Consider the following 26,936-nt stretch of genomic DNA (forward strand, 5'->3'; position numbering starts at 1 on the left):
AGTGCACATTGTAGAAGCATAATGTTTCCAGAAAACCTCAACTAACAGTGAAACCACCCTTTTGAAAAAGATTGAAGCACTCCTTTTAATAAATAATATCTGTTAATATATTTGGATGTTGTAGCATCGTGGACATATACATTGCCCCTCCCACCTCACTCCCTCACTCCCTTACTCCCTTACTCTACCGCAAAACCCTTCCTTTCTGAATAAATGTGTGTAGTTTTTACAAGGTTACTTTGCTTGAAAATGGAAAACCAAACTGAATCGGCAAGTCTATTTACTTCCCGGCAAAGCGATGCTTCCACGACTGCATGACCAATTGCCATTTGTTTGGTGGATGTCAAAAATTGGCGTGCGAGACCCCGCTGCAAACAAGAGAAAGACCTTTTTTTTGCGAGAGCCTTGGTGCTTGCCCACCTTTAATACTCTAATTTTGAACTTTATAAAGCCGCTGATTTATTTCCACTATGTTGTGTTGCATTTATAAGATCAGCATTTCTGAGAGAATCTTTCCATGCAAAGAATTAAGGAATGATGTATTTTTCATGTGAATTAGTTGTAATATTTGTAGCTTGTAATATTTCATATTAGAAACGATTTTAAGTTTTCTTTTTTGAAGTCATTGCTTTGCTCAACTTCATCACATCATTATCATCTTGTTCAAAGTCTGCTCATCCGGATCTTTAAAATCTCACCTCCACGTGATTCAATCGTTTTGTGGTCAACATCCACTGTTGGTGGTGTTGGGCCCTGGTGTTGGGCTAGCGGCTAGGGTGCCGGCTTAGGATCCTAGGATCCTGGGTTCGAATCCCGGTCGATTGCTGAATTAACGCCAGGGGGGTTGACTCAGCCTGTCATCCTTCCGAGGTCGGCTAATTGAGTACCAGTTCACTGGTAATTCCCTGTTTGTCGTTAAATGTGGCAAAAAGGGTTGGCGTCAGGAAGGGCATCCGGCCGTAAAACATTGCTTCAAAAAGGGGACCGAAAAACAACAACAACCACGGTTCCCGAAAAAGGCCAACCCCCACTTTGCGGGGAAAAATGGCCTCTAAAGGTGGTATATATTTATATATATATATATATACACTGGTTTTTTTTTTTGTGATTTATTGCTCCTCTTTAAGCTATGCCAAAGTAAAAGTTCATTTTTTTCTTGGTCTGTGTTGGAAGACCAACTACTAATACTACTACTACTACTACTACTACTACTACTACAACCTCTTCAACTGTCACAATAATTCCCACCTTCTGAAGTCGGCCAGGGAACGTTTTTGAGCCAAATATTTAATGAACTGCCTTTGTAGGGCCTGACCTTTGACTGAAACTTTTCTGTAGGCATGGGTTGCAGGGTGTTTCATATATCAGGAATAAACGACCTCACTTCGCTCGACCTCGGCCAAATTGTACCACAGTTTCTCGAATGAAGCTCATTTGCAGTGATCTATAAACCATAATTGCAAAATAACTTATTATTCCTTCTGTATTTATTTATCTACCAATTTATTTATGTATGTATGTATGTATTTCTGTTGGTATACAGAGGAGGAGCTAGAACAAAGACTGGACCAGGACATAAGAATGTAAAGAACAGTGGAAAAACGGTTGGGGCAGAACACACCCCCAGCAGGTTACAGTGGCAAAAAAGAGCGAAACTGAAGCATAAAGTACATGGAAAAAGGATGAGAGCAAGGGGAGGGGAGGAGAGCACATGAGGTGAATTACAACAGCAGTCAGTAGAGTGCATACCTCTGCCAGGCTGAACAGTTTCCATTTTGTATCCTTCTGAAAGGGAGGATCTGCATCCGGAACTGAACCAAAATGGAATTTATTTATTTATTTTTTTTATTTTTTTTGTATACAAGATCGAGGCTCGTGAAAGAGCGAACATTAATCACACAGAAAGACAAACCGACACATAAAACATATAACATCGGGAGCGGTAGACAAGATGGGGAGAGAGGGGGAAGGACACAAACACAACATTTGAGAGCAGGGACCGAGAGACATGGAGACATCGAGAGATCTGAGAGAGGGCGAGGGCTTTGGGGGGGGGGGGGCATGGGAAGGGGGCGGTGGGAGAGGTATAAAACATATGGACACTGCCAGGACTTCCAGGAAAGAAGTTGGAATTTCAAACAAGGTGGATCTGGGGTGAATTAGCGGGGGTAGAAAAGATCAAGGTTTTGGATGGGGGAAGATAAGAGATGGTGGTGAACAGCTGTTTTAAAGACCTGGAGGGAGGAGTGGGATTGAAGGGAGTGAGGGAGTTTGTTCCAGAGGCGGGAGAAAAGAGGAATGAAAGAGTGAAGGTGAGCAGAGAGCCGAGATTTCGGCAGTTTAACCATCAGAGGGTTGCTGGCAGATCTTGTGCGACCTGTAGGAATATTTGGGGGACAGAGCACAGAGAGAGCTGGGGGTGCAAGGCCGGAGAGGAGTCGGTAGAAGACAGAAAGACCACCTACCTGCCTGCGGTGAGTGAGTGAAAGGCCCTCAGAGATAGCTTCATCGCGGGAGATTCCAATAATTCTGAAAGCTTTGGTTTCAACAGCGTGAAGCCGAGCTAGGTGTGAGGCAGGAGCACCGGCCCATAGGGGAGAACAGTATTCCATTGAGCTGCGGATGAAAGCCTTGTATGTGGTGAGGAGCTCAGGTGTGCCGAGGAAGGACTTCGCACGACGGAGGATGCCCAGTCGGCGACTGGCTTTGGAGGCCAGCTTGGAAATGTGGTTTTCCCAAGAAAGATCATGGCAGATAGTGAGACCCAAAATCTTGAGCGACAGAACTTCTTGGAGAGGATTGTTGAGAAAGTAGATGGGAGGGTTGTCCAGTCGATCTTTTCGGAGAGACATAGTATTGGCTTGTTCTTGTCACCTACCCATCTCATCCACCAAATTCTGTCATCATCCATCCACAAATTTTTGATATATTGTTTTATATGTCGTTTTAAGCCCCATGTTTCAATGCTGATTAATTGCTTACAAATAAAAACAAGAAAGAGCAATCAGAGATTGCTGACCCTCGCCAGGATGTGTTTGTGAGATGTATTTTGTGGGGTGTTTATTAGCTGCTATGTTTGTGTGGTTTATTGATGATTTAGATTTATGTTCAATCCAATATGGCTGCCAAAACACGTGACCAATGACATCATCAATTTAATTCTCCCTTATTATTTTTGTGTCGATCATGCTCAAGAAATTTCAAACTGATCGGATAAAGCATTCAACTTGTCTAATTATGATGTCATAAGGAAGGCACCGATGACATCATCATGAATAAATGTATTGTTGTTCCCCATGGGGAGTACTTGACAATGACATGTTTGATTTTTTTTTTCCATGGATCAGTTTCGGAGATATAGAGGTGCCACGTTTTTCAGTTTTTCCAAGATGACGCCCATACCACGTGACCGATGACGTCATAATTATCATTAAAAAGTTATTCCGGAGGAGTCGCTCCTATATTGCAAATTTCTTGGCAATCGGGCCAACGGTTGCAGTGAAAAGCATACTCATTCTGTGCGGACAAACAGACAAACAAATAAACGGACCCAAATGCAATACCCTCTCCTCTGGCGAGGATAAAAACTCAAGAATCCAGATCTGAATCTTCACTAGAATCTAATCAATTAGTGTTTGTCACACACCCAACCTGTCCACCAAATTTCGTCTGATCTGTCCATCAAATTTCGTCTGATCTGTCCATCAAATTTCGTCTGATCTGTCCATAACGTTTTGAGATATCCTGGTCACAAACAAACAGGCAGGAGGGGAAACATAACCTCTGTCCACCTGAGGTGGCGTCGGTAACAAGGTGGATACAGGTGCAAACTCTCAATCACAGAATGAGAAGTGGAAGGGAAAACTGGGGAAGAAGCACAAATGGAACAAAAGGTGTAAAACTAGAGCAATGTGACTATGTCGCCAATATGCCTCCACATAGTCCCACAATGGGTAGATGCCCTCGTTCACTGTCCTAAAAATAAACAAGTTTGATTTAAATCCCTTCAGCTGTTTTCAAGTATAACATTTTCACCAGCCATGACAGGTTTCACATTGATCGGTGAAGCAGTTTCAGAGAAGGGATTTTAAAAAAAATATCGGCTTTCAAGCTAATATGGTTGCCATACCACATGACATATGAATGAATGAATGATCGTTTTAAGGCCATTTTCCCCGCTAGAGCGGGGGTTAGCCTTGCGGGCCCCATGACAATCATGGTTCCCCGTTTGAGGCAATGTTTTTATGGCCGGATGCCCTTCCTGACGCCAACCCTTGGTCGCCTCTTACGATGCGCAGGGATACGGTGTACCTATTCTAAATCGGGGTACACACCGTGATCATTCATCCCAGCAAGCTGGTACTCAAATTTGCCGACCTCGGAAGGATGACAGGCTGAGTCAACCCCCCTGGCGTTAATTCAGCGATTGATCGGGATTCGAACCCAGGATCCTCGGATCCCAAGCCGGCACCCTAACCGCTAAGCCAACACCAGGCTAGATATGACATATGACCATAGGTATGACAGACCATAGACCTAGATATGACATGTTCCATATATGACATATGACCTTTAAAAATGTACACTCTGCACATGTATGGGTAGGGGATCACGTTTGTGAAGTTTCGTGTTGATCGGAGAAGGTTCCTTTTTCTATCGAAGATAGCTGCCAAACCACATGACCTATGACATCATCATTTTCAAACTATATGCAACAATGGTGTTGGATGATATTTGTAAAATTTTGCATCGATATGGTTGGCTATTTCAGAGATATAATTATTTAATATTTTCCTTCAATCCAATATGGCTGCCACACCATGTGACCAATGATGTTTTCGTGATCATCTTTTTATCGCCATGCCTAGTCAATGGCACATGTAAAATTTAGAGTCAATCGATTTGGTGGTTTGGGAGAAGATGTTTTTTTGAGGTTTCAGGTTAATTCCACTATGGCTCCAAAACCATGTGACCTATGATGTCATAAATTTAATATTTCAATACAAATTGGTCACGGATCATGTGCATGCAATTTCAGATTTTTAGGATAAGGAAATCGAATTGAAACATTTTTGGCTGGTATACCACTTCACCTATGATGTCATCATTATCATGCTTTTGTTCCCCATTGGGAGTACTTGACAGTGTGCCAAGTTTCAAATTTTTCCATTCAGTGGTTTCTGAGAAATACTTTTTTTATTATGTGCGTCTAATCCAAGATGGCTGCCATACAACGTGACCTATGACGTCACAATTATAAAAACATTCTGCATGGGTGTCACTCCTACCCTGAAAGTTTTGTCTCAATTGGACCTGTGGTTGCTAAGAAAAATAAGGTTTAGCCCGGACGGACGGACGGACGGACGGACGGACGGACAAACCGAAAACATAATCCCTCTGGCCACCTTTGGGGGCGGAGGCATAAAAATTAACATAAAGTTAAATGAAAATGGGGATGCTGTTAACCTGGAAATCTGGGTTTGAGGAGGGTTAATGACGGCAGTACGGATCACGGGTGTGAATGGAGGATGACCTGAGATGGTGATGAATAGCTGACTTGAATCTGGAAAAGCATTGTGATTACCACCCTCCCCCAGCCCCCAAAACATTTATTTTCATTTTATCAAATTTAATATTGAAGACTTGAATTTGACTCGACAAGCGTACACGTTTTTAACTTTGTACACTGTGAGGTCCAATAGCGGCGCATGATTCCAGAAGTCATATTTTTACGAATGACAAAAAGGATGAACAGTGAAACCAACAAGCTAGCTGAAAACACGTTGATGGAACAAACATCCGTTATAATTGTTTCTTGCTTTGTTTCAATTTTTCTATTAACTCTTCCAGTGTTTAATGGGGATTACCTCGCAACACCCTGGTGCTGCTGTTTGATGACAATGCCCCGAGAGACCCCTCTTACGTAAGCCCCATCTGCCATGTGTGCAGTTTATCAGAGTCGTAGGCATTCAAAATTTCCATCCTTTTCCGGCCCAACGTACTGCAGGTGAGCTTCTCGCTGTGGTCATGGGCTTTTGCCCTGGAAAATGCAGTGCTATAGATGTGGGGGTTAAGAGCTTGTTAGACTTTCTGTGCACATTGTGAGGAAAGGATACTGCAATGTTTTTATCTATCTTTGTCTCCTATGGACTACTTTTCCATAATCTTAGCAAGTTCTGCCATCGTTGTGTTTTAAAAATGGAATTATGAGCGGTGTTCTACTCCACACATTGTAACACATGTTCATGTAGCTAGATTAGAAGTTTCTTACCTGCTAATTCTCTTCTCCTTCTTCCCTACCCCTCCACCCCTTTCCTCCCCCTCTTCACTCAGGATAGTAAGGAAGATCCCCATGAAGGAAAAGTGTAAGTGCATCTAATGTTGTTGCATTACCTTCACAAAAAACAGTCTCATTTGATGTAACTGGGATGCCTTTCTTTCCTGCCGAGGTGAACCTAAAATACCAACTCTAACAATGTTTTTGTTAATTTCTAACTGGCTTTGTGACTACCCTACCCTCCCCCCACTCCCCCCTCTTCTATATTTTCTATGTATTTTCTACCTGTAGCAGAGATGTTTAGTGGTTGCATCGTTGTAGAGTGTAGATCATGAGGCTGGTGTCTTTCCAGGACAATATTTCGTACCATCTTAGAAATCCTCGGTGACGTATTGCCTTCGGGATTTCATCCATTCAAATTGCATTTTTTCCCCCATCTGTAATTTTCTGCACATCGTTCCTATGTTGCGTAGTTTGAGGAAGTGGGTGTGGGTGGGTGTGGGATGTGTACAGCGAGGGCTCGAAGGCGGTCGTAAATTCCACCATTTTTTTGGATGTCATAAATAGATGGTGCCTGAAAGAGGACTTCATAACTTGTTGATCATGAAGAACCGGTGCTCCCGGTGGCCTCACTCTCTTTATGGATCAATGTGGAGGTTTTGTTTATATTTATGGTGTTCTTATTGGCATCGTAAACATGCCGAGCACTGTTACGACCTCGAGGCCCCACGTTTGAATTCCCCTGTACAAGGTTAATTTGCATATATGAGGTTCACCTGATTTTTAAGGTCATGCCACAATTATAAGCATTTTTACCATTTTTCACCTCACTCGACTGAGGTTTCTCCAATCGGAATGAAAAAAATTGCCCTCTCCCGATAGCCTCAAGCAAGACACATTTACGCTTCATTTAAATCATACCCCACTGAGTTAAAGGTCGAGGTCAAATGGCAGTCTGAAAAAAATGCGTTTTTTGTCATCACTCAATTTTGCCAATGCAGAATCTCAAAAACTGCTTGGCCTTCCAATATGTTATTGCATCGCAATAGTGTACCTGCATTGAAGTTGTGCACCTGATATTTGATTTGTGTGCTTGACCTACTTTATTGGATTGTGACCCAATTAACAAGAAACACCTTTTGATCACAACTTGAATAATTTTCCTCTGTTTTTCATGATGTGAGCTTTATCAATAAACTGTAGATGGGGACACTTTTTTTTAATCTACACTCTATCCCAAAATGTTGAAGGTCAAGGTCACATGGTGGTCCGAACAAATTATAGTCATCATTGGATTACGGGACAAGGGTAAGTCGCAGGCGATCACCGAGGGGTAAGCCTTCCCCGATCTGGGGAGGCTCACCCTTGACGATCACTTTGTGATCACAGATATTTACTTTAAATTGCAGCTTTTGAAATTGCATTGGAAACGTGAATGCACCTCGACCCACCACCTCCCAAACCCCAATTTTAGCTTCTCCCACCCCCCACCCCCCATGTGCAATGAACAATGATTAAACATAAAGGAAACACTCCGACTTTTTCTAAATGCAAGTAATAAATTGCAAATGATCAGGACTCCTGCTTTGCTTATGGGGTTTATAGTTTTAGTTGTAAACTGTAGAGTTGGATATATCACACCATGCCTCCACCCCCCCGCTCACCTCTTCCTCCCTCCCCCGCCCATCCCACACCTATTCCCTCCCACCCACCCTCACCCCCAACACACCCACCCTCCTTCCCGGTTCAACAGCTAAATATTGTTTGAGGGTTCTTTTTACTTTAACACTTTATTTCAAACATTCCAAACGTTATTGAGGCCTTCTGACCTTTTTTTGATCCAAAGGGAGATTGTGTGAAGGACATTCTCAGATCGGATATCAAGGAGAGGGTTAATTGTTGTAATATCAAATTACTATTGCATTCCCTTTGGACTAAGCCTGGTATTACCTTAACAGTTAAGGTGGCTGGCTTAAGATCTTTAGGGTCTTGAGTTCAAGCCTTTGTCGTGCCGTTGATTAACACCAGGTTAGTTGACTCAGCCTGTCATCCTTCCGAGGTCGGCAAAATGAGTACCAACTTACTGGGAAGAATGAGCCATTTGAGTATCCTATGTCAGAGTGGTGACCCATTCAGGATTGTGCCCAATAGCCTAGGAAACTGCTTCGGCATGCCTATGCATCAAAAGATGCAAAAATAGTAGCTGTCATCCCTTTGGACTCTGTTTTCAACATAGTAGTACACATGGTGACGTACAGTATAGCATTGGGTAGAGAAAAATAAACACTTTGAGAAGTGCATAATCTTTCCTTAATAATCTTGTCACAATGCTGCGCACATGTTCAGTGTATATGGGAGCCTCGATGGACATTTGCACGTGGTACATGCTTGGGAGCATCGATGGTATGTGTTTCTGTCTAAGCTGTCATTGATGATTCGACAATGAGCAGTGAAACTGGTCCAGTGGCTGAGGGTGTGTAGCATTGGGATTCTCTTGTATGTACTACTTGTGAATGTCTTTACAGCTGTAGAAGTACCCAGGTAGGGTTTGAAACAGCAAATAAATTACCTTGTGTAGCCTTTCATGGTCACTTTATGCAGCTTTCTTCGGCTGGAAGAGCATGGGAGGAGTTGGTTTATTTATATAATCCTAGTCAACTGGGGTAATTGATTAGATGAGAGCTAATTGGTTATTCCCTCTAGTCACAGATGAGATGTGAGTGGATCTTTGTTTTTCCTATACATATATACTCTAAAGTAATGAAGTATGCCTTTCTCATGTGGTGAACTGCATACCAGTAAAAACGCTCATGAGAGAAAAGGAAAGCCAGCTACGCACAAAGACAATCATTGTGAATCACAGGCGATTCGCCTCATTGTTGATGAGTCTTTGTCCAAGGAGAGGTGCCTGGGGTTTGCCCTACAGTTGAGTGTGCAAGGTCCGGCAATAAAGTCCTAGGATTAAAGCAATATAAAATTTTATTGTAAAAGTCCCAATTATGTTTAGTGGTCAACTTTAAAGTAATCTCCCTGGGAGTCTATACACACTTGCTAATGTCGCTGCCATGGTTTAAAGCATCTTTGGAAGTCTTGTCTGAAAGGCCATTGAGCTTGTTGGTCATGGCTCTCTGGATCTCTTGTATTGATGCAAAATGAATTCCTTTCATTGGAGTTTGACGTCGGACAGATTGGACCAAAATTCTCACCCTTTCGACATTTTTGCCATTTTTTCAATCAATGGGTGTCCCGACCACACGTCAATATTCACATCCATTCTCCTTTCCACAAACCTCTTAGCCCACGCAAAGATGTGTGATCTTGACACCGTGTCTTCTTCGTACACCAGCTTCACCTTGTCAAAAATATCTGTGCCACCTTCGTTTAGTCTCACCAAAAACTTGATGATGATTCTTTGTTCCATAAATTTGTCATTCATCTTGAGAACACGCTTGCAACACTTATGATTTTACCGAAACCCCAATATGGTTACAAAACACAACCGATCGATACAACAGCTAAAACAGTAGAGACAGGAGAATTACGATGCACGTCCAATTCCGAAACCCGTCAGTGCTGCCACCTGTCGAGAGAAAACCTCAGTCCTGGAACTTCATTGTCAGATCTTGTATGTTGCATTGGATAGGCGAGTAAAAAAACAAAATTCACCTTTTACTTGACCCTCTACAGGATTTTTTCCCTACTCCTCAAACGAATCACACATGATGTATCAAAAAGCAAATTGCCTATGATTTACCAAAAGCCACAATGTTGTCGCACCAGTTTCTGACATTATACACAAATAATTTATGTATTTATGACGCCCCCATTTAGTCGGGTTGAGTCTGATGGTTTCGTAGAGTTGTCTGCATCGGAACCATCAAAAAGATGCACATTGGTGTGTTTTTAGATTTGAGTTAAACAGGGTGTTTTGAAATTCAGGAAATTATTTTGACGTACAGTATTTGAAATTTGCCTGAAAAACGTCTGGGCTTTACACCAGTGTTTGCTCATTTGATATAATTTTCATTGTTCATTGGATTTGAGATGTTTATTTGCAGACAATTAAGTAAGACTCCTGCAAATTATCACTTGGGGTCTTAGTGGATGGCCAGCTCAATGCCTTATTTGAATGCTTTTTGAAACTGTTTCTATGCCCTATACTACTGCTGTTGCACTCGCAAACACAACAAAACACTTGTCAAGATATAAAGTAGTGACTCGCCAATTGAATTGTTTATTTGCCTCTATCTTTATCACCGTCTTTCCCACTACTGCCACCTCCATCAATCCTTTCTCATCCTTTCCTACCCAGCTTGGGACAGAGACCTCAGCATTTGGCTTGCACTGCTAAACTTCTCTTCCCCTCTCCCCTCTGCCTTCCACCACCTGTAGGTGGTTTCATGGAAAGGTCAGCAAGGAGGAAGCTTATTCCCTGCTGATGACTGGTAAGCACCTTGTGGTTTAACAAAACAAAAATGTTAGAAACCAATCTGACTTTCACTTCTTCCACAAACCATATCTACTCCTTTTAAAGTAAATAATAATAAAAAAATAAAAACCCTCCCGATAAGATTGGAGGAGCTATGCCCTTTGAAACATGTACAGAATGGGGCACCTGAAAGTTGCATCTGCAAAAGTAAGAGATGGAGAGTTAGAGATGAGATAGAATGTTATTTTATATATCTTGTCTTAGGCTCCTGGAAGAGCTGGTACATATTTTTCATTTTTAACAGGGTCAGAACGATCACGTGAATTAAAAGGACATAAGTGGACAATGGATAAAATAGAGAAGGAGAAGAAAAGAAAGGAGGAAAAATGGAGTTGGGAGAATGTTAAAGGTGGGGAGCAGGGGTGAACAACGGAGGTTGAGAGGGGAGCAAACAAAAGAGGAACATTTTGTGAGGGGGAGGGTAGGGAGGGGGGGGGGGGGGTTATCCCATCTTTGCATATGTAATGTATACAGTAAATGGCTTCTAAGGAAATCATTTATTTATTATTATTATTGTCCCAACCCAAGAAGCCCATTATGACCTTGAATTGACTTTGAATTGTGCCAAATCGTGCTGCAAGTCATTTCTCATTGTCTCACTGTTCTTCCTTTTTTATACGTCCAGTAGGCGAAGATAGAAGCTTTCTGGTTCGCCCATCAGACAACACTCCGGGAGATTATTCTCTGTACTTCCGCATGGCTAACAAGATCCAGCGATTCAAAATCTCACGCTCTACCAACTCACAGTTCGTCATGGGTGGTCGCTATTACAACAGGTGGATATCCAGTCACAGTTTGACCTTTTTATTTGTCAACAGGTGGATGTAACTGCGATTCAGATTCATCATGAGTCCACATTGTGATATGACCAGTCATGTTGTGTGTATCATTTGGTGTACGAATGGGTCAAAGCTGAGAAACACATTTTTATAATTATTATAATAAGACGTCAGATCAAGACTAAAAGTTTGACTTCGGAGCAAACTCGTGTTGACATGATAAATTGTGTACATCCCTGATTGTATCTAAAACGATTACTAATGAATTTCCGTGTATGAAATGCATACCGTGTAATGACATCATAATTTGTACAACAAACAAACAACATGCATTTTAAGGCCATTTTCCCTGATAGAGCGGGGGTTAGCCTTGCGGTCCCCATGACAATCTTCTCCATCTTGCCCTATTTTCTGCATCTCTCCTTGTTAACCCCCTTGCCCGCATTTCTTCTTCCACCATCTTTAGCCAAGTCTTTCTCGGTCTTCCCCGTCCTCTACTTCCTTCTACTACTGTGTTCAAAAAGTATCCGACCTTTATTTTTCGTGCGTAAAAAAAAAGAAGCTAGGGAGGCGTTGATTGGTGCACGTATGTAGGCGATCCTAATGCGCACGCGTGAATTTTTTCCCACCTGCAGAAGCTGTCATTCGACGGCAGACCGCCGATGAGTGAGGACATGTAAGTGAGCGCCGTCGGATTTTCGTTTTTGACAAAATGACGGAAAAACCTGAACAACCCTACTGCATCAAATTTTGTGTAAAGCTTGGCGATTCCCAAGTGGAAACGATCCGCAAGATTCAACACCGTTCATTCCATTATGAAGGAGGATTTGGGCTTCAGGAGAATCTCAGCGAAGTTCGTACCAAAGCTGCTAACGATTGAGCAGAAGCAACTCCGTTTGGAGATCGCACAGGACATGCTGGAGACTGTGAACAGCGATCCCAGCTTCCTCAACACAGTGATCACTGGCGATGAGTCCTGGGTTTATGGGTACGACCCAGAAACCAAGTTGCAGTCATCACAATGGAAGCATCCAACATCCCCGAGGCCAAAAAAAGCAAGGCAGGTCCGCAGCAATGTCAAAGTCATGCTGACCGTCTTCTTCGACTCCAGAGAAGACATCATGCGGAATGCGACGGACCAGCTGCGCACCATCCCAAAAGAGGCGTTCCAGCGCTGCTTCCGACAGTGGCAGAACCGTTGGGAGAAGTGTGTGGCAGCCCAAGGGGACTACTTTGAATGAGATTATTATAAAAAATTTTTTATCTGGATGCGAGTATCTTTTATGAACAAAGGTCAGATACTTTTTGAACACACTACGTACATTCATTTCCATCACTCTTCTCAACCAGTCACTTTCATCCTTCCTCAACACATGACCAAACCATCTCAACCTGTTCCTCTTCACAACATCAATCACAGGCTCGATTCCCATCATTTTTCGCAATTCATCATTTGTCTTCCTCTCTCTCAACGATACTCCGCGCATCCATCGAACCATTCGCATTTCCACCCTTTCCAACCTTCGTTGCTGCTCTACGTTCATTACCCATGTCTCACTCCCATAAATCATAACACTTCTCACACATGCAGCATACACCTTTCCCTTCAGCTTCAACGACACTCCCCTCCTCATCAGCACGCCACTCAGTTCCCGAAACTTCTTCCAGTCTGATCCACCTTCTCCATTCAGCATGTCTCCGAGGTAGCAAAATGTTTTCACACCTTCCAGCTTCACGTCGTCTCCAAGATCCAACTCAACATTTCCTCCATCTGCAGCTCCCTCTGTGCACACTTTACATTTGAATGTAGCTGCCACACTGGTAAATGACCCTCTCAGACCACTACATTTTTGATGAACCCACTCAGCGCACATTGTACATTGAATGGAGTTCACTCCGACACCCTTCCTGCACACAGCACAGGGCCACTTCCCAGTTCTTTCCACCTCACCACATGCTTTACCACTTGCCATCACCTTCGTCTTTCCGATATTCACCTTCAGACCTTTTGTCTCCATACATTCCTTCCACTTGTTCATCTTTTCCTTCAGTCCATCCATACTTTCCGCAATCAACACCAGATCATCTGCATACAACAACTCCCACGGTAAACCCTCCTTTACGTTCTGAGCCAACACCTCCATCACAGCTACAAATAGTAGTGGACTTAGTACCGACCCCTGATGCACTCCCACCTTCCCCTCAAACTCACCACTGTTCCCGTCCTTCGTCTTTACAGCTGTGCGCGCTCTTTTGTACATTGCCATCACTACTCTGATCAACCATTCCTCCACTCCTAACTTCGTCATTGCCCATGTCAATACTTTGCGTGGAACCCTATCGAATGCTTTCTCCAGATCAACAAACCCAAGAAACAACTTGTTCCTCTTCTCCATGTACTTCTCCTGCAACTGCCTCACAATAAAAAGCTTGTCTGTCGTTCCTCTTCCTGGCATAAATCCAAACTGCATTTCGTCGATCTTCACTTTCTTCCTTATCCTCCTCTCCAACACTCTTTCCAATCCCTTCATTCCATGCTCCAATAACTTTATCGCTCGGTACGAGCCACACTCTAGAGGGTCACCTTTCCCCTTGTATAGAGGGACGAGGGTACTCAGTTCCCAATCCACTGGAATGCGGCCTTCTTTCACCGCCAGATTACAGATCTCTGCCATTCTCTTCACACCCCAACTTCCGGCTGCCTTCAACATATCTCCCACAACTCCCGTCGGCCCTCCCTCTTTTCTACTCTTCATTGCTTTTATCGCTTCCTCAACTTCCTTCTCAGTTATCTTCTCTGCCGGTCCTAAAACTGGGTTACTCTCTATGTTGCCATCCCATTCATTCTCTGTATTCAACAGCATTTCCATATATGTTTTCCATCTTCCTTTACTTCCATCTGGGTCCACAACGATTTGTCCCACTTCATCCTTCAAGCAACTCACCCCCATCACATCACACCTCTCTTTCGCTATCTGCTTTGCAATCCTGAATACTGCTCTCTGACCCTCTGCCGCATCCAAGCGTTCTCCGAACATTTTCCTACATGCCTCCTGCGCCTTTGCTACCTCTTTCTTTGCAGCCTTATAACTTTCATGCTCTTCCTTTTCTGCTCCCGTACCCTTCGCCTTCTGCCACTCCTTGAACTTCTTCCTCTTCTCGTCAATCCTTTTTCCAACTTCATCATCCCACCTCCATGTTTCCGAGTGCCTCAGTGGTCCTTTTGTCCATCCACATACCTCACCAACGGCTCCCAACAGACTAGCTTTCATTGACATCCAACCACTTTCAAGCTCAACCACATAATCCTCTCCCCTACTCAGCCTCTCTTTTAATGCCTCCCTTACTGACACCTCTTTCAACCTCCACACCTTCATTCTCGGTTGGTACTTCACCCGCCGAGCTCTCCTCGCACCTTTCACCCTTATGTCGCAGACAACCAAGTGGTGCTGTGAAACAGCCTCCTCCCCCGGGATCACCTTTGTGTCCCGGAGGTGCCCCCTATCTCGCCTACGCACCATCAGGTAGTCAACGGTTGTCGTCGACCCACCTGACGTGTATGTAACAAGCTTATTATCCTCTTTCTGGAACTGAGTATTACAAATCAACAAATCAGCCCCATCAGCAAACTCCAAAATCCTTTCACCTTCTCCATTTCTCACACCATATCCGTAACCCCCATGAACTCCCTCAAAACCATCCATGCTCCTTCCCACATGTCCATTTAGGTCTCCTCCTACCACAACAACTTCCTCATCTTACACGTTTTCCATCAGCTTCTCTATCGCACACCAGAACTTGTCCTTCTCTTCATCGCTCCGACCAACCTGCGGAGCATATCCTGAGATGACGTTCACGAAGAGCTTTCCAATCATCATTTTCACCATCATCAACCTTTCACTCACTCTAGTCACACTCACCACACTGTCTACAAACTCCTCAGAAAACAGGACACTAACACCATTCATGCCCTCCAGGCACCCTTGCCACACAAACTTGTATTTCTGTCCCTGCCTACCCTTCACCATTCTCACACCACTTCCCTTCCATCTCGTCTCTTGCACACAACATATGTCCACTCTTGTTCTGACCAATACTTCCACCACTTCTCCTGATCTCCCTGTCATTGTCCCTACATTCCATGTCCCAAACCTCAGAAACCGATCTCCACTTCGGGCTGTACCCTGCCCATATGTAGTTGTAATTGTCATGGTTCTCTTTTTGAGGCAATGTTTTTATGGCCGGATGCCCTTCCTGACGCCAACCCTCTTAGTCGTCTCTTACGACACGCAGGGATACGGTGTACCTATTCTAATCCAGGGTGCACACATCATAATTTGTATGATTGAGGTAAAGTTGGACTTTTTGCATGATTTGTTGAAGATTTTTTTCTCATACCACAAAGCTTCAACGTATTTCTTTCACATCTGTTTCTGAATCACTTCGCGAAAAATCTCAAAATAATCCTCCTAGTACGAGTATATCAATATTATATCTGCACGTTGCACCTTCGTGGCCAACCTATTTCAAGGCAGGATTTTGGTAATGTTACCAAGATAACCTTTGGGCTGTGGTTATGGTGTCTGCTGGCCAGGTTTCTGGGTTTCTCAAAGCCAATTACTTGCGAGCTTTTAGTGGTTGACCCTCTCTCTCTCTCTCTCTCTCTCTCTCTCTCTCTCTCTCTCTCTCTCTCTCTCTCCCTCTCCCTCTCCCTCTCCCTCTCCCTCTCCTTCTCCCTCTCCCTCTCCCTCTCCCTCTCCCTCTCCCTCTACCTCTCCCTCTACCTCTCCCTCTCCCTCTCCCTCTCCTTCTCTCTTTTGTTCGCTCACCTTCCCTTTCCCTTTCTCTTCCCCTCCATTTCTCTCCCACACTCCCCCTTCTCTCCCCCCCCACACTCCCCCTTCTCTCCCCCCCCCCTATTTTTTCCTTCACCCCCCCTCCCCTTTCACCTTCCCTTTCTCTCTCTCTCTCTCTCTCTCTCTCTCTCTCTCTCTCTCTCTCTCTTCTTTCTCTTCTTTCTCTTCTTTCTCTTCTTTCTCTTCTTTCTCTTCTTTCTCTTCTTTCTCCCTGTCTGCCCTGACCCCTCCCACCACTTTCCACAGTTGCTGTCTGTTCGTGCTTCATATACATGCAATTGTGCATCACTGTTGCTCAGCGCCTCTGGTGGTATGTGTTGTGTCTGCCTGGCTTCTTCTTTCCTGTTTTCTTCCTCTCCATTTCCCTTATTCTTTTGGCCAATACCCTTTCTTCGTCTCATCTTGTCTTCTGAGAAAGAGACAAAGACAGAGACACAGAGTGACAGAGACAGAGATGGACAGAGCCCACAGCTCTGGTAAGATCACCGGGTGATGGCTTCCTCCTAATCCTAGTTGTATTAGTTTCATTTTTTTGAACTGCCGTTGTAATAAAATAAATAATTACGGCATGTGATTGGTCATCACTCTTTTCTCTGGGGTAGGTTTCTTTTAGGAATGTTTTATGTTTTGACCTTGTCTAGTTGAACAGGTTTGTTTACCCTCTCCTCTCCCCCACATCTCTGCCGTTTTTAATTATTTATCCTACACTCCCCTCCCCATCCCTTTCACCACTATGGTGGCTCATCCTTGTTTGTGGCTTTTGAGACATGATCACGGAAGCATGGTATGGCCTGTGCGCCATCAGTAGTTAGCGTCGATGATATGATAATGACCGCTGGTAACATCGATGTTATTGAAAAAGGTTTGCACTGCTAAATTGTCATTTCTTGGTTATTTACTCTGTCACTTTGTGCCACAATGTTCTAGCTTCCGTTTGATACACGATCAGTGAAACTCACAATTTCCAATGTTTCACCCGTGCTAAAGAATGAAAAACTATTAGCCACACTCTTTTGGCATGGCACACTGGTGTCACAAATTACTATGATACCCACTAGGCTGCTAGAATGAACGTACCAAGCATGTAACTGTGCTTTGGACAAAAGGTTTTTTCTCCATCCAACGTTGATAGGGTTTTGAAAGTTGTCTCTAAATTTCAAATTGACAGCCACAGCTGATGTGCATGTATCATCTGACATCTTAAGAGTGACTTGGTCACTTAAAACAGTCCTGTCCTAGCACTGCTCCTCCCCCCCCCCCCCCCTCTTCCACCTGCCTCCCCTCCCTCTGGATTTGGATCTTCACCAAAATCTAATCAACTCATCCTTGTCAGACACCCAACCTGTCCACCAAATGTCATCTGAATCCATCCACAGCTTTTTAAGATATTCTGCACACAAACAAACAGGTGAAAGCATAACCTCCGTCCACCTTCGGTGGGCAGAGGTAAAAATATTCCAGTCCTCATCAGGCACAGTAAAGGGGGTTTAGTCACTTAAAGAACTTGTGATGGCTGAGACAATGTCTCCTGTGACAGTTTCCATATTGAATCACCCAGATAATGCAGAACTAATGAGTAAGTGTGAAACACTTTTGTTCAATCCACCCACGGTGCTTTTCTCCTTTATCACCTCTGGAGACAGTCATCCAATCCAGACAATGTACCCATAGGATGGTAAGCAAGGTTACTCATAAACTCAAATGTTATTTTGGATGGACCTAACATTGAGCATTCTCTTAACGATCCCCCTTTACCTACAAATACCTCCCAAACCTCTTCCCAATTCCCTGCTGTGATCCATCCAATTCAGCAACTGTTAAACTTCCTGTCGAGTGAAAACTCAAAGAAATGACAACACTCCAGTTGATGGCTGTAGCTGTTGAACCTGTGATAAGCTGTGGCTTTTTTGCTTCCCCCCTTCTCCCCCCCCCCCCCCCCCCAACACAATCCACCTCTCCTGTTGTTGAAACTCCACCATCCCACCCCTTTCCATAAAGTTGCGAGATCAAAAGATGGCCAGACTCTCTTTATATATGGCTCTGCACATTAACAGATAATTTGCGTCCCTCACTGGATGTGATTGGCCCAGAACTGTAGGAGGAGGAGGAGCACAACAAACACCAACAAACACACACCGCCTATGAATTATAGTAGGGATGACTAGGAACATTGTTCGGCAACCATGAAACTGCCAATTTCTGGTTTCTCAAAGCAGTAGTTTAAAGAAATGTACTGTTAAAGCATTAGTCCGCTTACTTTTCTCCAGTTTATTCTGGTATAAAGCATTAGTCTACTAGTCTAGTTATGTTTTCACCCCTGACTGTTTATTACTTGGCGAAATAAATTTCAGTTTGAAGTCCTAGTTTTGCGTCGTGTTAATTTTGATTTTTACCGTTACTCCCTTTCTGGTCTGTTGTGCTATTTTGTTAAACTCTCGTGTGTACACAATGCTCTTTGTAAAGTTCTGACAATTTCCTGGAAATCGATCTGTAACAGGTAACCTTTTAAAAGCAATATCCAGTGTGATGTTAATGGTTTCTTCTGCTTTTGTTTCATCATTATTTATTTTTTGCTCATGGTTTTCATGAGACGATGTTTCTGACTCCCCTGGACCCTCCTTTTCGATGTTTTATAATAAAAGTCTCTCCCTCCTCTCTTTTTCTTTCTCCCTCCTCTTTCTCTTTTTCTCTCTTTCTCTCTCACCCTCTCTCTTCCCCTCACTCCCCACTCCCACTACCCCCCACCTCCTCTCTCTCTACCTCTCTATTTCTCTCTCTCTCCCTCTCTCTCCAGTATCGATGAGGTGATTGATCACTACAAGAAGGATCAGATTGTTGAAAATCATTGTCTCAAGGATCCAGTACCAGTGCAGGTAATGTTATCTTTCATATTGTTTTGCTTCCCCACTTTTTGCTTTGGCATTTTGGTTTTTCATTTGTGCACTTTTTTCAGTTAACTCTTAAAAGTGGCAAAACAATGACATTTATTTTATCAATGACATTTATTTATACCTCTCCCACCTCCCCCCAAGCCCTCTCCCTCCCACAGTTCTCTCGATGTCCTTGCTCTCAAATGTCGTGTTTGCGTCCTTCCCCCTCTATCCCCATCTTGTCTACTGCTCTCCTTATTTTGTGTTTTATGTGTCGGATTAAGGTTAGCTCTTTCACGAGCCTCGATCTTGTATGCAAAAAAAGAAATAATAATAAAATCTGTAACATCTGTGTATAACGTCACGTGACCTTGGCTTAAGAGCCATCTTCTCATTACTTTCATGTGGTAGGGGATTTGGGGTGAAAGTGAAAGGCAATGATGCAAAATTGAAAAAAAGAAGAATGATCATGGAGACAAATAATGGAAGATTCATTTCAAGAGACTGGGTGGTGAAAGGAAAGCAGTTTGAGAGGAGATTGTGAATAAGCAGAGGGAAGGGATGGTGGGGATATGGAGTAAATGAAGTGTGATTCAAAGTTTACATGTTTACCTCCACAGACAAAGGTAGATAGGCATAATGTTTTCACCCCTGTCTGTCTGTCTTATTTGTTTATTTGTTTGTGAGCAGGATATCTCAAAGTTGTGTACAGATTTGGACGCAACTTGGTGAACAGGTTGGAGTGTGGGACAACAACTAATCAATTACATTTTGATGAAGATCCGGATCCGAATCCGAGAATTTCTATTATTATTTCTAAGTGATTATTTGCCATTGAGAGATGGGGCCAAAATGATATATAGCAGGATATTTCAAAAGGTTGTGCACGATTTATGACAAATAGTTGGTCCCTAATGGACTAATCTGTACTGTAACTGGATTTGATTTTATACAGTTGACATTTTTCATTTTTCACTTTTTGTTGGTAATCAGTCTTGATTCTTCTTCTCCAGCATGATTCGCGAGTCAGTAAAGACGTCTCGGAGCGTAGCGAGATCTACCAGACTATTCGTGATCGGCACCGCGACGCTCTTCGGGTCAAAAACATCGTGAAGAATGGTTATCTTTGCAAGAGGAGTATGGGCTAACTTTGAACATTTTCCTTGTTAAACACAACATATCGACATTCTTTTTTGAGTTTGTCATTGCTTTACTCGTATAATCTTTAACTGCCCTGTGGTTGTACAAGAAAACTGCAAGGCAATGTATCCCCTTCTTCAGACAATATGTTGGGCCATCTACATATTATGTACACATGGGTTTGGGAGAAGGATAGGTGGGGCAAGGTTAGCAGGATAGTGGTTGCATAACAATATGGCCAATCACTTGGGGTCCAGTTGTTGATTAATTTTACTGCTTATCACTCTTAAGGCATGGCTGGTTAGATATTGATAAAAATGCTATTTTATGCAATATCCCATTGTCTCGACAGGCAAGAACAAACGGTGGAAACCACTGTACTTTGTGCTGGGTGGCTCCGATGCTCAGCTCTTCTACTTTGAGAATGAGAAGCGTGTGACCAAACCCAAAGGCCTCATAGACCTCAGTGTCTGCTCTATCTACACCGTTCATGAAAGCTACTTTGGCAGGTGCACTAACTACCATGGTGTAATTGCATAATCATGCACTTGACCTACGTTGGAATATCATATTGGACTGCTGATGCAAAACTGCTGTAAAATTATACAGGCACACAGGAAGAGGCCATTTGGTCCATCTTGGCTGTCCATCATAAATCAAACACCGGAACATCTACACATAGCAGGTAGCACTAATTATACAACGAACCTCAAGCAGAACTCTTGGCCATGCTGGTGGCATACAGTGATCTACCTGGTGTAAATGATATCATGGGATCCTCGATAGCCTTTAAATGCAGAGGGACAACCGTCCTCACTCAATGAAGCAGAATCGCCAGCAAAGAGATGGTCATAGGGATTACGGGACCGCCTGTATGGCGGTCCCGTCAGAGCCCACTGCTCATGGTGCTCGGATCCCGGGTTCAAACCTCACCTACTGTGTGTGTATCGTCTCCTAATGTATTTTTCCTGCCTGTATTTTATGTACAATTCCTCTATGAGCATTATATCAATGTATTAAATAAGTAAACAAACGCGCTTGAGATGTCTCCAACGACACAAATGTAGAAATGCCATGTTAACCTCATAAAATAACATTCATGTTACCGTCTTTTTCCACAGGCCAAACTGTTTCCAAATAGTTGTCCAGGACTTCAGTGATGGAAACAACATTTTCTATTTCTCGGCTGACACTCAAGAATCGGCACAGGTGAGACTATGCTGAGTTATTTCCTGCTCTCTTTGCGTTTAAACTATCAGTGGATTGACAACCTGCATACGATGGAATGTAACATTGAATGTCTTACGCCGTGATGTAGCCATTGTTGATAATCACGAGAAGACAATCCTCTTGGATTTTATGTAAGGTGGATGAATAGTATCCTGAAGAGATCTCTGGGACCTTTAATCCAATCCTAAAGCAGAAAACGTTTTGTAGCGTTTTCCCTGAATCTGGCAGCGAGTCAATTAAACATGGGGGTTGGGGGAGAGGGGGTGGTGGGCCTCGGTGTTTTATCGGACAAAGAAGCATGTCCTTTGGAACCCTGCACCATCAGTTGTGGCTCTGTAGCAAAAGGTATACTGAACTGTAGTTGCACTTTTTTGACTAGCTAACCATCTTCAAATTGTTCAAAGTGGGTGTGTCTTCGTAAAAATCTCAGAACTGTGAATTAGGGAATCAGCGACTACTCCTTTTATCGGCACACAATTACCTACTCTTTTCGACATACCCTTTGGGATCTCGGAGATCCACAAAGGAGTACTCACCACCCTAACAGCCAGCGTTGGAACTCGGACTAGATGAGTCGGTAATGAGTATGCTATCACTGAGCTACAAATCTGAATGTAGTTGATTGAAATATAACTGGCATATAAACCAACTAGGAAATAAATGGTGCAAAAAAATGTAAGATTTGGCAAGAAGAACAATAAATATCATTGCTTTTGGAGAATAAAGGTTGCAGAAGAGTAAATTTGTATGATACCATGTTCAAAAGGGCAATAAACATTTTGGTGAAGGTTGTGGTAATGATATCACAATAGCACATGATTCCTGTCTGTGTGTGTTCCTGGTGCAATTATAGGAGTGGATGAAAGTAATACTGCAGTACTGCACCAAATATCGACGGCAATCCCAGTGCACTGCAAACAGGAGGCTGCGACAGGTTGCACACCGAGCATATCTCAACATTGCATCTCATTGATCTCGGTCATTAGATGAGCAAAGTATGCAAGGCAACAGAGCACTCTTTTGTCCAGCCTAACCTTGGCGTGCTTTTTCCTTCTGGTCGCGGAAACAGGTACGCAGCCTTACACTGTACGTGGAAGAGGCTCACAAATTACCTGCAAAGTACCTCACGCATCCCTATTGCACTATCCTTTTGAACAATGTCCAGGTTGCACGCACGCCGGCCAAAGAGGGTCAGAACCCCGTGTGGGCCGAGGAGTTTGTTTTTGAGTGAGTATTCCATTGCATTTGTCGCCACCGAGCGTTGCCTTAACCCACAGCTGATGTTTCTCTTAAGGTCACAGTCACCATCTTTTCCTCATATTCTTGTGGGATGTTTATTTATTTATTCATTTATTTTGTATTATCCACATTTGTGTTTTTGCCAAATTGGTTTTTGGACCTGCTTAAGCCACCTGTACAATGGGGGTAAATACCCTGTGCTCGCGAAGCGGAAAGCGGGGTTAAGCATTCAGTTGCGTACGTGTGCAGTGCGCCGTGTCTGCATTTTAAAAATTCATTTTCTCGGCAACCGTTGGTCCGATCGACATGAAATTTTCACCATATGAGGGCCTCCTCCTGTAGAATATTTTAATGATTATTATGACGTTATGGGTCACGTGGTACAGGCACCATCTTTGAAAAACTTCGCACCTCTATATCTCTGAAACCACTCCATGGAAAAAATTGAGACCTGGCTCATTGTCACCGACTCCCCATGGGGAATAAGATTTGTTGATGATGATGTCATCGGTGCCTTCGTTATGACGACATAATTCGACAAATACAGCTTATCCATCCGATCATTATTAATTTTTTTTCAGCAACTGTTGGTCTGATGGACATAAAATTTTCGCCTTAGGAGCGCCTCCACCTTTCGAATATTTTAATGATAATCATTACATCATAGGTCATGTGGTACAGGTGCCGTCTTGGAAAAATCGAAAAATGTTGCACCTCTATATCTCCAAAACCGCTGCATGGAAAAAATTGAAACATGGCTTATTGTAAAGAACTCCATTTGGGGAATAGGTGTTGTTAATGATGACGTCATTGGTGCCATAATTATGACGTCATAATTCGACAGGGACAACACTAGTCTGATCAGTTTGAAATGTATTGAGCGTGATCTATGCAACAATTATATTAGAGAATATAAATTTATGATGTCATCGCTCACGTGGTTTGGCAGTCATATTGGATCAAAGGAAAAAAATGTTCAAAAACAGAAGAGGTGGCTCTCAACAAGTTGACTGCGCAGGGTAAGGATTCTATGAATAACATCTAGTTTGTTCATGCAAATGTTAGGCAATTATTCACAGGTGAGCAACACCTTTGCTAGATGTTCACCAGTGGAACAAATAGACTGGCACGAATCCAAGGCGTTTCCCAGGCCGATTGTGCATGCATTGACATACCTTCTTGCATTTTTTATTTTGGTGGTTAAAATTAAATGTGTAACAAATTGCTCAGGAAGTAGACAACTCTACTAAACTGCCTGATTCACCTGGACTCAAGGAAATCCACTTCCTTCCATGATATCCATAATATGGATTAGGAAATCCACTAATCCACATTGTGGATATCATTATGAACGACAACTTCTCGTTAATTGCGGGCAATTTCAGCTTGCTTCGAGCAAAGCGTGTTCTGTTCAGCAGCAATGTGGGGCTAAACTTTGCATGACACAAGTTATTTGCAGGCAAACCTCATGCAACATGCACTTGATTTGTGAGGCCGACACGAGGTGAATGCCATAAACATTTAAAGCCCAAATGCTTTGGTCTGTGCTAATGGAGCTGGGTCGGCACCATTCCCTGTCTGGAAAACTGGCAGCTTTGGAATTTAATTGCTCTTGAGTATGAGGTATTGGGCCTTTCAATTGTTGTTGAACTTGGAGGTGGTTGGTATTTGTTTCTTAATTTCCCTTTGCATTCTCTACGTTATTTTCTGTGCGATCACATCACAGGCATGCTTATCACAAAAGCATAATGCTCACCTTTTCTTTTCCTGCCACATCTTTATAATCCTCCTTGATACCCGTAAGCGATCTTCCACCAAACGTTGAGATGTTCGAGGTGGTCCTCAGTAATCGGACGAAAAAGTCTAAGGACGTTGATATCCGTAAGTTCCGGCACACCTTGAAGAACCCCTTTTACGCCATGTAGACATTGTTGAATTTTTGGCACGAGCATGGGAGTGTCAAGCCGTTAGCCATTGACTGACAGTAAAACTTATTGTAATTATTTTTGTCTGTCGTTGCTTTTATTTTCACACAAAGCCTGTTTTCACCTGCAGAGTTTGCTAACTTGGTAGAGTTAGAAATGATTTTATTCCACATAACAAGTGTTATCTCACAAGTTTTGTTATTGAAAGCAAATGCATCTCTGTGTGGTGAATATCCAAGGTTTCTGCCCTCCATCTTACATCTTTCTTTGATGTTTAGTTTTTATGTGCTGCTCATTGCGAAAACTCACCAACGGACAGCTCACCGATGAGTGGTTCCAACTCTCGTCAAACACGCCACTCCGCGGCGTGGAGCCCGGCTCACTTCGGCTAAAAGCACGCTACTCTTTGGAACTCATCATGCCCGAGGACAAGTACAGCGACTTGCAAGAGGTGTGTTTGGGATGATTTGGGAGGCGTGTGGAGTATGTCAACAAGATAAGTTAATTATCGATAACTTATTGAAGAAAGTGGAGGAAATTGATCCCGAGAAAGGAACAAGAGGCAAAATATCCACGGAAATGAAGACTTTCTAAGTGTAAGATGGAAAACCCTTGAGAATCGAAGCAAAATGTTTTGTTTTTGTGTCTCAAAAATGTTATCTTACGTCTGTTAAAAAGTTATTATGCAAGATGTTATGTCCCTCAAAAAAACTATATATTGCTACCCTATATATAGTGCCATCCATAAGTATTGGAATAGTGTAGTCAAATTTGTTATTATTGCTATAAGCTCATGAAATTAGGATTTGAGATGAAAAGATTAATATGAGGCAAGAGTACAGAAGCTCACCTTTTATTTGTTGGTATTTCTATGGATATACGTTTTGCCATTGTAGAACAATATAACTTTGGCCCTTTGGCAATGTGTGGCCCTGAATGGATTTCTCTCATCTCCCCTTCCTGTTCTGGCTAGAGTTCCCCAAGGCAGTGTTCTGGGCCCTGTGCTTTTTCTGGTCTTCATCAATGATCTCTCTGACTCTCTGGAAAATCCTCTCTATCTCTTTGCTGATGGCTCCACTCTCTGCCGCTCCATATCTCATCCCTCAGATCGGCAGGCAGCAGCCTCCTCGCTCTCCGTAGACCTGGACAAAATCACAAACTGATCAAACAAGTGGAAAATGTTTTTCAATCCTGACAAATCTCACACTCTTACTATGTCTCTCCGAAAAGACTGTCTGGATAACCCTCCCATCTACTTTCTCAACAATCCTCTCCAAGAAGTTCTGTCACTCAAGCTCTTGGGTCTCACTATCTGCCATGATCTTTCCTGGGAAAACCACATTTCCAAGCTGGCCTCCAAAGCCAGTCGCCGACTGAGCATCCTCCGTTGTACAAAATCCTTCCTTGGCACACCTGAGCGCCTCACGACATACAAAGCTTTCATCCGCAGCTTGATGGAATACTGCTCTCCCCTCTTGGCTGGTGCTACTGCCTCACACCTAGCTCGGCTTCACGCTGTAGAACCCAAAGCTTTCAGAATCATTGGTATCTCCCACGATGAATCTGATTCTACGGGCCTTTCACTTTCTCACCGCAGGCAGGTTGGTGGTCTTTCTGTCTTCTGCCGACTCCTCTCCGGCCTATCTCCCCCAGCTCTGTCTGTGCTCTGTCCCCCAAATATTCCTTCAGGTCGCACAAGATCTGCCAGTAACCCTCTTATGGTTAAACTGCCAAAATCAAGACTCTCTGCTCACCTTCACTCTTTCATTCCTCTTTTCTCCCGCCTCTGGAACAAACTCCCTCACTCTCTTCAATCCCATTCCTCCCTCCAGGTCTTTAAAACAGCTGTTCACCACCATGTCTTATCTTCCCCCATCCAAAACCTTGATCTTTTCTTCCCCCGTTAATTCACCCCACATCCATCTTTTTGAAATACTGACTTCTTTCCTGGAAGTCCTAGTCAGTGTCCATTTGTTTTATACCTCGCCCACCCACCGCCCCCTCCCCCCTAAGCCCTCTCCCTCCCACAGATCTCCCAATGTCCCTGTTCTCTGCCGTTGTTGTGCTTGTGTGATTCCCTCTTGTCTCCCGCTCCCTTTATTATGCATTTTATGTGTCTGTTTGTGTTTTT

General features: G+C 43.3%; 1 protein-coding gene across 5 annotated transcripts in view; it reads left to right on the forward strand.

The window, feature by feature from the left end:
- The window catches only part of RASA1 (RAS p21 protein activator 1), a 165,136-nt gene that overhangs the window by 62,172 nt on the left and 76,028 nt on the right, over positions 1–26,936 (forward strand). For 4 of the 5 annotated variants that reach the window (XR_010985306.2, XR_010985305.2, XM_068123035.2 and 1 more), the window contains exons 6-16: positions 6,334–6,365; positions 10,670–10,722; positions 11,392–11,542; positions 19,196–19,274; positions 20,285–20,408; positions 20,764–20,920; positions 21,533–21,620; positions 22,495–22,575; positions 22,711–22,868; positions 24,685–24,761; positions 25,084–25,256. Coding sequence is in view for 3 of the 5 variants with exons in the window: in XM_068123035.2 (XP_067979136.1) it covers positions 6,334–6,365; positions 10,670–10,722; positions 11,392–11,542; positions 19,196–19,274; positions 20,285–20,408; positions 20,764–20,920; positions 21,533–21,620; positions 22,495–22,575; positions 22,711–22,868; positions 24,685–24,761; positions 25,084–25,256 (1,173 nt within the window). In the remaining 2 variants the exon portion in view is untranslated. The remainder of the gene's footprint in view (positions 1–6,333; positions 6,366–10,669; positions 10,723–11,391; positions 11,543–19,195; positions 19,275–20,284; positions 20,409–20,763; positions 20,921–21,532; positions 21,621–22,494; positions 22,576–22,710; positions 22,869–24,684; positions 24,762–25,083; positions 25,257–26,936) is intronic. The other variant, XM_068123033.2, reaches the window with a different exon arrangement.

The sequence above is a fragment of the Myxine glutinosa genome, chromosome 7 (genome assembly GCF_964187855.1).
Source record: "Myxine glutinosa chromosome 7, kmMyxGlut1.1, whole genome shotgun sequence".
Taxonomy (NCBI): domain Eukaryota; kingdom Metazoa; phylum Chordata; class Myxini; order Myxiniformes; family Myxinidae; genus Myxine; species Myxine glutinosa.